A 13642-nucleotide genomic window follows, 5' to 3' on the forward strand; every position below is an offset into this window, starting at 1 on the left:
GGGGGGGGGGGACATGGCGAAATCACTAATCATGAGCATGATAGATTTTGCATAAAGATGGCGCTCTTAATTGCTGGAAACGTAGCACGCAGCTATAGCAACTAGGCATAGTTTGATAGAAAGCCGGGTCTAGAGACACATGATTTGTCACCAGAGAGTTCATGCGCCAAAGCAGTACCTAGCAGTATAGCTATGAACAATCGACTGTAGTACAATATAATATCCAAAGAGATGTGCCAAATTTGAAGAAAAACAAGGCTTCTTTGTTCCGAGACCCCCCATATCTCTCAGCCCCTCCCGCAACCAACCCCCTAGAGGTCAACCCCCGTCGGCAGCGACAGCCCTGTTCGCATTATATGTCTGGTTCATGAAGGCGTTGATGCCACCGATGCCCAGCCCTCCGGCCTCTGCGCCGCGGAAACTCTTAAGAAAGACCCTGAGGGCCATGAGCTGCGTCATCTCGACGCCCTCGTGCCACCCGGTCGGCTGCTCCTCGGTCAACACGGACAGATCGACCGGCAAATCCGGGTCCCTAGCCGCCGTGCTGCTGCTGCCACTACCGCCTTCACCCACAGCACCCGAGCCCCCGGCCTGTTGCTGCTGCTCGTCCAGAGCCAACGACCGCATCCCCAAGATCGGCAGGTGGAGGTTGCCGGGCCTCGCGCCCCGGACAGACGCCAGCTCCAGCTCGTAGCTCCGCAGCTTGGCTTCGTACTCGATCGGGTGCCGGAAGACGAGGTCGGCGGGCGCGTCGGGCGGGGTCTGGCCCGGTGGCACGAGCATGCAGGCAATGTCGAACCGGCGCTTGACCTTGTCCAGGTCGTCGGGGGGCGGGGCCGTCGGCGCGGCCAGGGCGGTTACGAAGTCGACCATGGAGCGCTGGGCGAGCCAGACGGCGAGTACGCGGGGGGAGAAGCGCGGGGATGGGTCGTCAGCCTCGAGCTGGCTGGGGTGCTCGGGCGCGTCGACGTTGGCGACGTGGTCCGAGTCCAGGAGTGCGGTGACCATGGGCGTGTTGGCGGCGGCGATGGCAGCCCTGAGTGGGGTGCCTAGCTCCGGGTGCAACGCGTACTCTCCCAGGCTCGCTTGGTCTGGGAACATTTCGAGGATCTTCTGGACTATGCAGTCTGAGATCTGCGAGTGGCTGTTCCACTCATCCGCCGGCTGCAGGCACAGCACGTGAAGGGCGGTCATGTTGCGAGTCCGGTTGACCAAAGGACTGATGCTGACTTTGCCAGCGTTGTGGATGCGCGCCAGGTACGAGATGGAATCCAGAGTTGCAAAGTTGTGTTGTTTGAGGAGAGCCCCCAGCAGAGAGACTTGATCCGTGTCGGTGGTGCTTGGCGGTGTGTAGTAAGAGTTCAGCTCTGATCCTGCGCCGTGTGCGATCAGGAGGTCTGCGAGGTCGAAATACCGCTTGTAGATGGCGAGGCTCAGGGCTCCAGGCAGACTGCTTTGAGGATGGGGATTGACAGAAACGCCACTTGCAATGAGATGCTCGGCAATGGCAGTCTCGCGTGGTGCTGTTCTTGGCCTGGAAGCAAATAGTTGCAGTAGACTGTTGTTGTCATTCTCTGGGAAGCTCAATGGAGAGAGTTTTGTCGTTAGAATGTCATAGGCGTTGCCGTTGTTCGATAGGACGGCAGCCTCTATTGGCCGCGAACCTGGCGTGCCTTCTACCGGATGGCCAATATTGAGGAGTGCTTCGACAATGTCTACGTTTCCAAGCTTGATTTCTCGACAGAGGCTTGCACCGCTGCTGGAGTCTGGGACGAGGGTCTTTCCTGCGGCTCCGTCCTGATGGCGCCGTCGATCTCGCAGTATCTGTAGCGTTCGCCGAAGCCAGACCTTGTAGTTTGACCCGCACCGCACCAGTCTGCTCTGCAGTGTAAGGGGGTCATAGCCCGTGACGGCACCACTATGCGCCGCCTCAAGCATTTCGTTCTCGTCCCACACGACGGGCTTATCAACATCATCATCCAAGTCACGCTCGTCAACCGCCTTGAGAAGAAGCTCCAGCATATCCGGCAGCGTCAAGACGGCAGCCAGCTCCAGCGGCGACCTAGCCTCCGTTTTGCTGCTCCTGCCGAGAGGGTCGGCGCCATGAGCCAGGAGCCTCCGAACAGCGGCATGGCTCTGATGCAGGACCGCACGTCCAAGCGGCGTGAGGGGGATGCCGAGACTGTTCTCCCAATCTGCAATGATGCCCCTGACCTCGGGTCTCCCGCCGCCCGTAACCTTCTCAATGTCCGCCCCAGCCGCTTGCAGCCTGTCGATCAAGCGGTGCATGTACTCCTCTTCTTCCCTGCTCTCACCAAGGCTCGACAACCAGTGAAGCGGGGTTTCCTCCACGAGACCCTCGCTGCCGGGCCTGTGGCCATCTGGCAGGGCGCCTCTGTCGAGGAGAAGCTCTACGCACGGTGGGTTTCCAGCCTTGACAGCACAGAGGAGTGGCGTCTCGCTGTGGGACTGGTTGCGCAGATCGATGCTGCAGTCGTACTTGTCGAGCAAGTGACGGAGGGCTGTCTCGGATCCGTACGCCGCCGCTAAGTGGAGAAGACCATGGCCTTTGTGGTTAACGTAAATCTTGTCGAAGCGTTTCTCCTCGTTGTCGGCGACCTCTTGGTCAGTCCTTCGTACGCAAGAATCGTACTCGTCACCTAGCTCCAACCTGATCTCATTGTCGAGTGCCGCCATGTCTCCATCAACAGACCAGGCTCGTGATAGCTTTCGTCGGATGAAAAACGGCATGCCAGTCGCACCGGTTCTCGTCTTAAAGTTCCACTCGGCCTCTTGTAGAGATCCCAGCCAGTCTTCGCGAGCAGCTTCTTGCGGGTATTGCAGGGCGAGGGAGCGCAGGTCGGCAGAGCACAGCCGGTGGCCACGGATAACGCTCCACCAGAGGTTTTCCTTTTGTTGTGAAGGGCTGAGGGTGATTTCGACGCCGAGCGCCGAGTATACGCGCGTAAGCCATGCTCTCGCCAGGTAGTCCACGCCGGCAATCTCTTGAGGAGGATCTGCTGCCTTTGAAAGCCACTTGCAGGCCTCTTGTGCGTTTACGTGGGTGCCGAACCCGACAATGTAGCATTGGTATAGGAAGAAAGCGGCGGTCCAGGGCTGTAGGCTTGTTGCTGTTTCCTGGGCTCCCCCTTCGGCGGCGGCCTTGAACTCGTTTAGCATCATCACTTGTTGATCCCAGTCGAGCAGGCCGCGTAGAGTCAGCGGATCAAAGTGGAAACCACCTCTGTCAGGATGAGGCAGGTCGGGCCGGTAACCGGGCATGTTGTTTTGTGCGTCGTACTCGTCACCCAACCGCCCAAGTCCATAGCCAACCGTATCCACCGTCATCCCATGCCTGCCTGGGGTCCTGTTCCGTTCACCAGATGTCGTCCTTCTGTTGGCCTCGTCCTTGACCAGGGTATAGGAATAGCCCAAGTTCGCCGTCATCCCCCTCATGCGCGCCTGAGCCCGATCCAAAGCCCGTTGCTCCGGGTTCCCGCGGAGGGTGAACATGAGCGCTGCCATGACCAGCTGCAAGCTCGGCGCTGGGATGGCCTTTCTGATAAAGTGCTCCGAGATTGTGGACATGGCCCACTCCAGCACCTGATCCGACCGTTTGTACTCGTTCATCCTCTCCAGCTCGGCCTCCTGGGGTTGACCCTTGGGTAGCTGCAGGCCGCTCAAGAGGAAAACATCGGCGCAGTCGAGCATGCAGCGCCAGATGAGCATTCCGTACGAGTAGGCGTCCGTCTTCTTGACCCCATCGGTGGAAAGCTGCCTGCCGACCTCAGGCGCCTCATAGGGGAACGTGCGCACGCGCAGTCGGTGGCCCTGCAACTCGCGCCCGTCGTCGTCCACCATGTCCATCACTGTGCCGCCGAAATCGGCAAGCTTGGCCGTGTAAGGCTGGCCGGGAGGGGTCTGATAGCGGTTCGCAAAGACGAGCACGTTCTCGTGCTTCAAGTCGCCGTGGACGATGCCGCAGGCGTGGAGTATCGATAGGCCTCTGCCGACGTCGTAACATAGCTTTTGTTTGATGGAAAATAGGAGCGGGTCCTGGGCGTGCGACCTCTGCAGGTTGAGGAGGGTACCAAATTCGGCATATTCAACCACCAACGTCGGGAAGGGAGAGCCGGTCTCGCCGCCGCCGTCCCAGCGGATGTCGAGGAGGTGGGCAATATTGGGGTGGTAGCGGAGGGGCTCATGCAGCAGGGCGCGTACCTCGAATAAGATGTCGCGCCATCTTCCGGTGTTTTCTTCGTTGGCGTTGGGTTCTTTGGCAGTCTTGATTGCGACGTACTTGGGACTCTGGCTGCTGTCGGTCTCGGGGTTTCCCTGCAATTCGGCCCGGTCGACAAGGAACGAGGCGCCTTCTCCAATCCTGTCCCGATTGACAATCTGTTTTCCATCGCCTGAAAAGAATGCAGATTGGCCGCCCTTCCTTAGCTGCGCCTCGAGGTAGGCAGCGTGACAAATAAAGCCCGCGAAGCTGGCGTCCTTGGCAGAGGTTGACGACGTTGTTGCTTCGTCGTTGGCTGAAGTGATGGCTCCTGCAGCCACGGTTCCGACGCTCACACCGAGCTGAGAGGTCAACGGACTAAAGGCGCTGGGATATATGTAGGTGGTCATTGTGATGAGTACCCGCCGGGGGTATCACATGACCTTTGTGGATAGTGTACCTGAAGTGGAAAAAGAAAGTGGGATTGTGTGTTGGGCGTAGATTTGATTCAAGTTGCTGCACCTGGTGAAATAAATAATCAATCAAACTTGTTCGCCAAGAGCAGAATAAATTTCCAGGAGCGGCGGGCCTTCCTTCCCCATGGATATAGATATAAACTTGACTCTGACAAGTCCCAAAAAAAATTAAAAGAACAAAGTTTGCAGGATGTCCATCTATCTCTCTTTCAATTACATCCATCTCCATTTAAGAGGGGTTTCTCGCTTGTCGCTCAATCACCATCTCGCCATTCATCTCAGCTGGCTAAACCCTTTTCTACAGCGTGACACGAGTTCTGTGACGACACTGCCTCCACACTCAGCTTTTCAGCCGCACGCAATATGCACTGCGAACACGTCGCCATGGACCTACTGGTGGTCAGCGGCGAGTCGCATCTAACATAAAATTAATCTGTGATACTATTCCCAACTCCACAACAACTAGAGCGAGGCAAGGGATTGGCTTGATACCAAGTCAAAGGAGGCTGCCAATTAACATAAAGTACGGTGGTGCAGTCATATGAAATTCATCCAGAATTTCAACGGTGAAATTTTTCAGCTGTGGTAATCGGGTATCGATCTTGCTCGTTCGCATACGTTTATCGAGAGGCCTTTATTTTCTCGTTTTTATACAGAACTTTAGCTGCCGGCTAGCATAGCACTGTTCGTTTGTTATTCCTCTCCAAATTTTCTATTGTCTGGTATTATAAGACCTTGGAAGATCTTGGGCACTCTTTATGTGCAGTCGCGATAATATTTATTCAAGATCCGCCGGCCAATAATTTAGTCAACGCCATCTTCGGCCCCTCTGCATCGCATCCCTTCTTGTAGCCATGGACCCCGGAACCTACATCGCAGTGGCCGAGATCGCCTTCCGAACTGCCTCCTTTGCGATCCGGACCTTTCGCAACGGGCTCAACTTCAGCAAGGACGCAGAACAGCTCGTCCTCCGCTTTGAGCTGGAACGTTTCCGACTGCAGCTGTGGGGGGAAAACTCTGGCCTGGTGCCCGTGCCGGGATCCGGCGACAGACCAAAACTCCCGCCCCGTTTGGAGCCCCTCTGCGAGGTATTGAAGAATCAGCTCGAGGAGATCGCCGACCTCTTCTGTCAGCATGGAACGCTGAGTGATAGATATGGACTGGCTAGGACTGAGGAGGCGCCGACAAAGTCTGAAAGGGTTGCTGATTTGGTTCTGCGGATGCAGAAATCCTTCTCACCTCGCAGGACCAGCTTGGTTAAAGATGAGGATGATGATATCGAGGTAGAAGAGATAGAGACAAGTCTTCAAAGATTGGAGACCGTTGCTTCAAGTAGATCGTCTTCTGGCTCGGCCAGAATGACAACATCGGCATGGAAAAAAATCCGCTGGTCAATCCTAGATCTCAAAAGGTTCGAGGCATTAGTCTCAAACCTCTCCTCGAAAGTCTCAGCCTTGAACCAATTACTCACAGAGGCTTCTCAGCAGCGCAAAGCCCAAGAAAACGACTCGCGCATCAACATCGTCCTCGTCGGGAGTGCAGTGGACCAAGAATCGCTCAACCTGCTGCGAGCTGCCGTCAGCGGCTACCCGGACACTTCACCTGCCCGGCTGGGTGTTGAGCGCAAGGCTATCTCGGCCGATGTCCCCTGGCTCCCGCCCATGCCTGCACTCCCGGCCGCGCCCTCCCAACGAAGAACCCTTAGGCTTACCGACTTTGACCTTCCAAGGGCGGGTGAGACCACTACAGCACCGTCGCGGTTCCTGGCTGCCAAGAAAGCACCCCACGGCGATGACAACAGCCTCTTCCTCTTCGAGAAGAAAGTCTACGATCGAGGCATCAAGCCGGACGACAAGCGGAAGCTCACGGAGCGCATCCAGCGTCTAGTCTTACTGCTGAGCAAACCCAAGGGCCCGTCGTTCTTGACCCTGGTGGCCGAGGGCTGCATCCAAGACCCAGAGCACTACTGCTGGTGGCTCGTCTTCCGCTATCCCTTGCCTTTGCTGCCCTCGCCCGCAAACCAGCCCAGCCACCGCACACAAACCCCGGTATCCCTATTAACCCTCCTTGACCCCCGCGCCAAGTTCCGCCCGCCGCTCGAACAGCGATACATGCTAGCCTCGCGGATAACCAGCACGTTCTCCGAGCTCTTCTCCTCCAGCTGGCTGCACAAGGGCATACGCAGCGACAACATGGCATTCCCCGCACTGGCATCACCATCCTCGTCATCATCATCATCATCATCCCCTTTTGTCCTCGACGCCGATCAACTCTCCAGAATCGGCGGCACAAACACAGTTCTGTCCTCGCTTGTGGTGTGCGGCTTCGACTACTCCCGGCAGGAGAGCGAGGCCGCGACCATCGACCAGGCCAGGTCGTCGGGGGACGTGGCGACGGCCATGTACCGGCACCCGCGCTACCAGGGCGTCGCCGCGCAGGGCTACCGACTCGAGTACGACCTGTACTCGTTGGGCTTGGTGCTTCTTGAGATTGCGCTGTGGAGGCCGCTTTCGAGCTTCTTGGAGGGGAAGCCGGCCGGCGCGGCGGTGCAGAAGGCTGGGAAGAGCATCTTTGCCGCGGCCGCTGCGGTGGGTGATCGGAGGGAAGAGGTGAGGTTGTCGAGGGATATGACGCTGTTTCATACGCCGCATGCTCTGCTGCTCAAGAAGTTGGTCCTGCGACATGTCGACTCGGAGCTGGCTTTTCGTGTCGGGTCGCCGTATCATCGTGCTGTCGTGTATTGTCTCAGGGCGGCGGATGTGTATGATGATGAGAATGGCAATGTGAAAGACCTGAGTGATGAGGGGGATCTGGCGTCGCATCCTGCTTTAGAGTTTTATAATCAGGTGGTTGTTCCTTTGGCGCGCCTTTCTGCTGCCGCGGCGGAAAGTGGATAATTTGGAGGGGGGTTTTGTTAGTGTTCATTCAGGATATGGTCACTCAGTAGATGCAGTTGTTGTGGATTATCTCAAAAAGAAGGTATTATTCGGTTGGCTACAGAAAGTCGTTGACGTATAAAATCAAGTCAGTTTTATCTGCAAGTAAGAGGTTGGGTGTTGGTGATAGTGTGAGGTAAATAACAGGAGGAGTAGGTGGTAAATTCGAGTACTTGAGTCCGAAAGATATCAGTGTTCCGACAGAACAAAAGATATCGAGGGACAAGGCGAGCTTCAACAAGGAGACATATCAATGACACAGACAAGCCACTTGACCAACACCAAACGGACCATTCAACAAGTATGTCTAGTAGTATGGGACTGTCAGAAGATGACCCAATGCTAGAAATGATCCCCGAGCCATCCAACAAAACCCAACAACCCTCAGAAGTGCGCAAAAAAGAAGGAAATGAATACAGAAGTCGGCAAAATGCTAATGCTAGGTGCAGGGTTCGAACCCGCGTTTCCACCTATCCAAGGGTGCTTGGGAGGGTGACGAGTTAACCTCTACTCCAACCTAACCTCTGTGTTTGTTGGAAGAAGGCTGGGAGTTTTTGTCTTATCAGGGCTGTCTGCTGCCTGGGATGGAGGAGGGAGACAGGTGAAGGGCGAGTGAGCGGGTACGAGACTCTATCTGGCCATCTCGTTGTTTGCCTGAGGTGCAGGGGTCAACTGAGGCACGGGACGGAGCGTTTGCGCCGGGAGCCTAGTCTTATCAGAGGCCATAGATACTACGGTACGATGTTTGTTCTACTATTCCCTACCGTCCATGCTTACTCTTTCTCTGCATATGCAAGCACTTCCAGATTCGTGGATGATTACATATCAACAAGATACTGCGCTAGCCCGACGCGTTTGGACATGCAGGTCCAGGCTGCTCGCGTCCAGTGAAACACTCGCACAAGTAGAATGCGGCTCCGTTTGAAACGGCTTCCTGCCTTTTCAAAGTGACGAATGGACATGTCTCTCGTCATAGTAAGCGGGGAGTTGACTTTTGATCTACGTCACTCGCGAGATATCAACTACCCTATGCATCCATTGAACAGCCAAAGGATATCAACCTACCCTGAACCTCAGCCTACCCAATGCTGCTGTGCAACACTCTAGCTCCAATTAAAAAAAAATCACTTGCTGTTTGCTTGCTGAGAGCCCACCCCACGATGGCATGACCCTAGACCACCCCCTTTTACCATTGCTGTGAACCATCTTGGGGGCACCTTCCTCACAAGACTAGCGACTCCTGAGCAATGTGGGGCACAGTGTGCCTTTCCAGATTTTATCTTTCTGGGTTCTCACTCTCGTGATAACCAAACCAGCCAGAGATGGATTTTGTCCATCATTTTTGCTCGCGTTCACGGGCATACATAGCCGATGTTTGTATCCGCACACCACTTGTCTGGTAGCCATGACTGCAATATCCCATCTCCAACTCCTGACTGTCAGTGATCAAACACTTTTTCTTTGGCTTTTCTCTTGATATATTCGCAAAAGTAACCAACCTTAATACATGACTTGCTTGAACACAGTACCGTCATAGCAACTCATAGACAGCAAGCCTGGTTAGTTTCCGGACCCATCAAACGCACGGCAACGATTCCAAGCTCGCTTTGGATGTATCTTGATTCGCGCGAGAAGCTAACTGGTCACTATCGCGACACAATTGTGTGATGAGATATAGTACCCCTGGTCCCGAGCTACCTTCAACAGCCTGAAGCACCAGTTCACTCTTTGCAAAATGATGAACGAGTTGCCGTCAGTTGCGCAATACATAGCAACAAATACACCAACAACACTCTCACCAAGCAGATATCCGAAAGATCACGAGGTAGAGAAAACACCAGAGTGGCACCAAACACATGAGAACACCAACAAGCCTCCCGCACAACACCCTCAAAAGACAAACACCCCAAACGTATCCCCGAGGGAGTAAAGCCCCCCAGTCAGAACTTCCAACCTATCTTTGCACAACGCCGTCCTCATACCCTTTCCTCTATCGACTCCCTGAAGTTGAACCATCAACAAACTTCAGGGCCGAGTCTACGACTCACTACCTCTGCAAGACTCGAATAGACCGGGGGGAATGAGGGGAACGACGGAAAATTAAAATGACAAAATCACATAATAAAGTGGACCACAAACAGACCTCGAGGACATTTTCTTTTCTTCCCGTCACCCCGCTCAAATTTCCCGCGTGGCTGCCATGTGGTCTTCCCGTCCTACGTCTTGTGTTTGTGTTTGTGTTGCCGCAAAGCTGCCCTCATATGACGGAGATTCCGACGTGCAATCGGGTAGCTTTCCTTTGTGCTTGGAATCGGGATGACCTGGATAATAAGTGGTAGAGAGCAGAAAAAGGTTACATAGTCTCCCCAATAGACCAAATAGCAAAGTCCAAGGGCTTATCCCTGCTTAGCCGAGATGGGCTAAATCCCTTGGCCTCCCTACAGTACGAATGTGCCGCATCGGGGGCCAAGAAGGGAGCGCAATCTTATCTTCCGTGCGCTCAACGGCTTTGCTCAACGGCCAAGACCATGATGGAATCAGCTGCTAGCGAAAACAAAAAGCTTATATGCACCACGGATCTTGTCAAGCGCGTTGCTCCCGTCTGGTAAATTACACTGATATTGGGAGCGATCAACAATATTAAAGTCATCGTCGTCAGATTCATCTCTATCTGTTCGTAATCTGGTGGGTATGTACTATCGTCTATGGTCCGGTCCATACATGTTCGCACATAAGAATGCCGCCCACGGTTTACAATGTATGTACCACCTCCCTATTTTCTTCTTGTTCTTCTTCTTCTTCTTCTTCACCTCCTCTTGTCATCTGCAAGCATCCGGAATATTGATGACATGAAAGCAACGCCCCTTCCGATTGCTTCTCTTCTCGTGTGACGACAAATAAAAGGCTGACACTGAAAGACAGCCTTTCAAGTAACACAACATATGCCAATATATGCCTCAAGAACAAATGTTAAATCAAGAAGCTGATCGTGGCGTCGAAAAAAAAAAGATCATCGACGGCAAAAAAAAAAAAACACAAAGACAACGCCGATCCCAAGTCGCATAGTAAATGACGGATGCCCTCCCGGGGTTGTTGTCGATCGCTCATAGAGTGTAGACAAAGTCGGGCCTCCTGTCGCCACGAGCCCACTTCTCTTCCTGGCTGAGAGCAGCCCAGCTTTCGTCCATCTTGCCGGCGGCGCGGTCCTTGTTCATCTTGCGGAAGGCCAAGTGCATAAAGATTGAGCCGCCCAAGAGGCAGATCACTTGGTAGCCCATGACTACGCCGTGACCAGTGTAGAATTTCGGTGACTCGCGCGCAAGGTAGATGTTTGACGACACCACGCCGTTCAGGTTGCCCCATCCTACAACCATGCCAAGAACGACGGCGCGCTTGAGGGAGCCTTCGGTGTTGTTGATGGCCCAGGAAAGGGTGTTTGAGATGGTAGGGTAGATTCCAGCAGCACCCAAGTAGGTGCCTGCGTATTGAACGCGCGGATCTTGCGTCGCCATGAGCATGACGAAGCCAATGATGCCAATCGACACGGTCGCAATGTTACAGTAACCTCGCATCTTGGTCCTGTCAGCGATGAAGCCGATAGTGACGGTCAAGGCGGCGGCCACAGCGTAGGGAGGCACACTGAGGAGTTGAGCCCGAGTACCGACGTGTCCCATGCCGCGCAGGATGGTGGGTAGGAAGAGAGAAAAGGCGTAGAGCGGGACCAAGCAGCCCATGTAGATAACCATGTAACCGTATGTCTTCCAGTCCTTGAGGGCCTCGTAGATGTGGCGGCGGTCAAAGTCCTCGGCGGTGCGACCCTGGCGGTCCATGATAAGGCGACGCTGAACGCGAATGCGGTCATCGGGGCTGAGGAAGCGGGCATTCTCTGGCCAGTCAAACACAAGCCACCAGCAGAAGATGCCGACGAAAACGGTAGCGATACCCTCGATGATGAAAATCCATGCCCAGCCAGGTCTGCCACCAATACCGTGCATCTGTGCGATAGCGGCTGCAAGGAGACCACCAAAGGAACCAGCCAAAGCAGCAGCAGAGAAAAAGACTGCAGAACGCACACCAATCTCGGAACCCTTGTACCAGCAGGAGAGGTAGTAGTTGACACCGGGGAAGAGGCCGGCTTCTGCGATTCCGAGGAACCACCGAGCAGCCAGGAGACCCGGGAAGTTGTGGCAAAGACCCATGAGGGTCATGATGACGCCCCAAACAAAGATAATGCCGGTGAAGAAGAGGCGAGGAGTCATGCGCTTCAAAAGGGCGTTGGTGACAGGCTCGAATAGAGCATAGCTGATGAAGAAGATGGTCAGGGAGAGGTTGTAGTCAGATCCATCTGCTTTCATGCCAAGGTCACTCTCGAGCCCAGCTAGTCGCGCATTGCCAATGTTTGTCCGGTCGAGGAATGACATGAGATAACTATAGAAATGAAGGGTATCATGTTAGTCTGAAAATCTTGGAACTGAGCCACAGGTTGGGTTTTTGCGACATGTCACTCACAGGAGAGAAAGCCATGGCACCAATGCGAGATCGACTTTCCACATTAACTTGCGATCCTAGAAAAAGAAATCAGGTATGTTAGATAGCTGCTCGTCCTCATAATCATCTCAGGAAGCCACTTTGAATTGCGCAACCCAGCTGGGAGTCACAGCCGTGGAACAAGAAAAAAAAAGACCTACAATTTCTGCGCGCTCCTCCGGGGTCTTGCCAGCATCCGGGTCGGGAAGGGCTGCCAGAAGTGCAGCACGTTCTGCCTCAACACCAGAGTCTCCAGCAGGACGGCTGCCGTCAGACGAGCTTTTCGCTTGATGTTCCAGGGTATCACCCTTTTCAAAAGATGCCGAGGTGGCCATCTTTGGTTTCCTTTTCTGTCTTTTCTGTTTATCCCCAGAATCTCAGATCTCGAGGGGTTGGTGTGAGTGATGTTGGTGGTGTTAGATGGAGGGAAAGGACCCAGTGAGGTTTCAGGTGTGCGCGCCTCCTTGCTGAAGAAATAATAACTCTTTTCTTGATTTTGCGAATTCCTTTGCGCAACGGGAGGATATGATTAGCTGCAGCGCTAGCAGTGGTGAATTGTGAGGCAGCTTCTAAAAAAAAATGCAGTCGCGATTCGTTGTCGCGCGTAAACGTTTTCAGTCCGAAGGCTAACGAATCTGTGGATGGGATCCAAAAGTGGAAAGGATGACGAAATCCGAATCGCAAATGCCTATCAACGAAACCTGTTGAGGCTACTTTGGCTTGAGAGATACTTAATGTATTGGGACAGGTACCCAAGCCGGTTCGGTAAGATCAGAATAAGGCAGATCCAATTTATGTAATGCAGAGATGGAACGTGGGAGTTGCAGTAGTCCTTCGACGATGACCAAGAGAGATACTGGGGGGCCTAAAAGGTAGAGGAACTGGGTATGCAAGTTGAAACCTTGAACCGGGACCTACAGGAACAGGAAGATCAAGGCAAGGAAAGAAAGAGGGAAAGAGGGAAATGCAGACCGCCCTTCTTCTTATGTACCTATCCTCCAAAAAATACCGTTACCGAACATCGGCGCCCCGTCCAGACTTTTTTCTTTGCAACCCAGGCCAAGAGACGAATGGAAGCACTACGACCCTCACTTACGACATTTGGGATGTATGTGTGGGAAGCACTTTGGAACAGACTACTACCTGCCAAGAGGAAACACGACGCAAGGTCGGGTTTACTCCAAGGTGTGGGTTCCTTTTGGAGAAAGCAGGCATGCTTGCATGCATGACCATGACGAGGGGGGAAAAAAACCGAGCCTGAACAAGGACAAGGACACGAAAAAAAGAGAGAGGAAAAAAAAAAAAAGACAGGACGAAGTTTGGGAAGTTCCACCAGCCCACCCTTGTTTCCCCATTTCTAAAGCAAGCATAGCTTCTTGGGAAGGCGGAGAAGTCAGCTAAAAAGTAAGCAGTTACCACGTAGAACAACCTAATTACCTACCGTAGTTGGTAGGGATTCACAATCGGTCCGGGGGTCAGTTGAT

The 13642-nt window shown here is 53.8% G+C and overlaps 3 protein-coding genes across 3 annotated transcripts; 1 reads left to right on the plus strand and 2 right to left on the minus strand.

The window, feature by feature from the left end:
- Nucleotides 1–318: 318 nt before the first annotated feature.
- Nucleotides 319–4629, minus strand: PgNI_11774 (uncharacterized protein; the record flags this gene model as incomplete). Its single annotated transcript, XM_031131738.1, has 1 exon — nt 319–4629. The coding sequence occupies one exon, from the start codon at nt 4627–4629 to the stop codon at nt 319–321; it is 4311 nt and encodes a 1436-aa protein (XP_030976464.1).
- A 920-nt stretch (nt 4630–5549) lies between these two features.
- PgNI_11775 (uncharacterized protein) lies at nt 5550–7592 on the plus strand (the record flags this gene model as incomplete). The annotated part of the gene is made up of 1 exon (XM_031131739.1): nt 5550–7592. One exon carries the CDS (start codon nt 5550–5552, stop codon nt 7590–7592), a length of 2043 nt encoding a protein of 680 aa, XP_030976645.1.
- A 2677-nt stretch (nt 7593–10269) lies between these two features.
- Nucleotides 10270–13088, minus strand: PgNI_11776 (uncharacterized protein). Its single transcript, XM_031131740.1, has 3 exons — nt 12320–13088; nt 12141–12196; nt 10270–12059 (listed from the first exon to the last, which is right to left on the minus strand). The coding sequence occupies exons 1-3, from the start codon at nt 12491–12493 to the stop codon at nt 10736–10738; spliced, it is 1554 nt and encodes a 517-aa protein (XP_030976644.1). The 5' UTR covers nt 12494–13088; the 3' UTR covers nt 10270–10735.
- Between the last annotated feature and the right edge of the window lie 554 nt (nt 13089–13642).

This window comes from Pyricularia grisea, assembly GCF_004355905.1.
Source record: "Pyricularia grisea strain NI907 chromosome V map unlocalized Pyricularia_grisea_NI907_Scaffold_10, whole genome shotgun sequence".
Lineage (NCBI taxonomy): Eukaryota > Fungi > Ascomycota > Sordariomycetes > Magnaporthales > Pyriculariaceae > Pyricularia > Pyricularia grisea.

Coding starts and splice junctions, on each gene's coding strand:
- PgNI_11776 (XM_031131740.1), bottom strand. CDS start 12,493: ATGGCCACCTCGGCATCTTTTGAAAAGGGTGATACCCTGGAACATCAA. Junction 12,197..12,319: donor CGGAGGAGCGCGCAGAAATT/GTAGGTCTTTTT, acceptor TTCTTTTTCTAG/GATCGCAAGTTAATGTGGAA. Junction 12,060..12,140: donor GTGCCATGGCTTTCTCTCCT/GTGAGTGACATG, acceptor TCATTTCTATAG/TTATCTCATGTCATTCCTCG.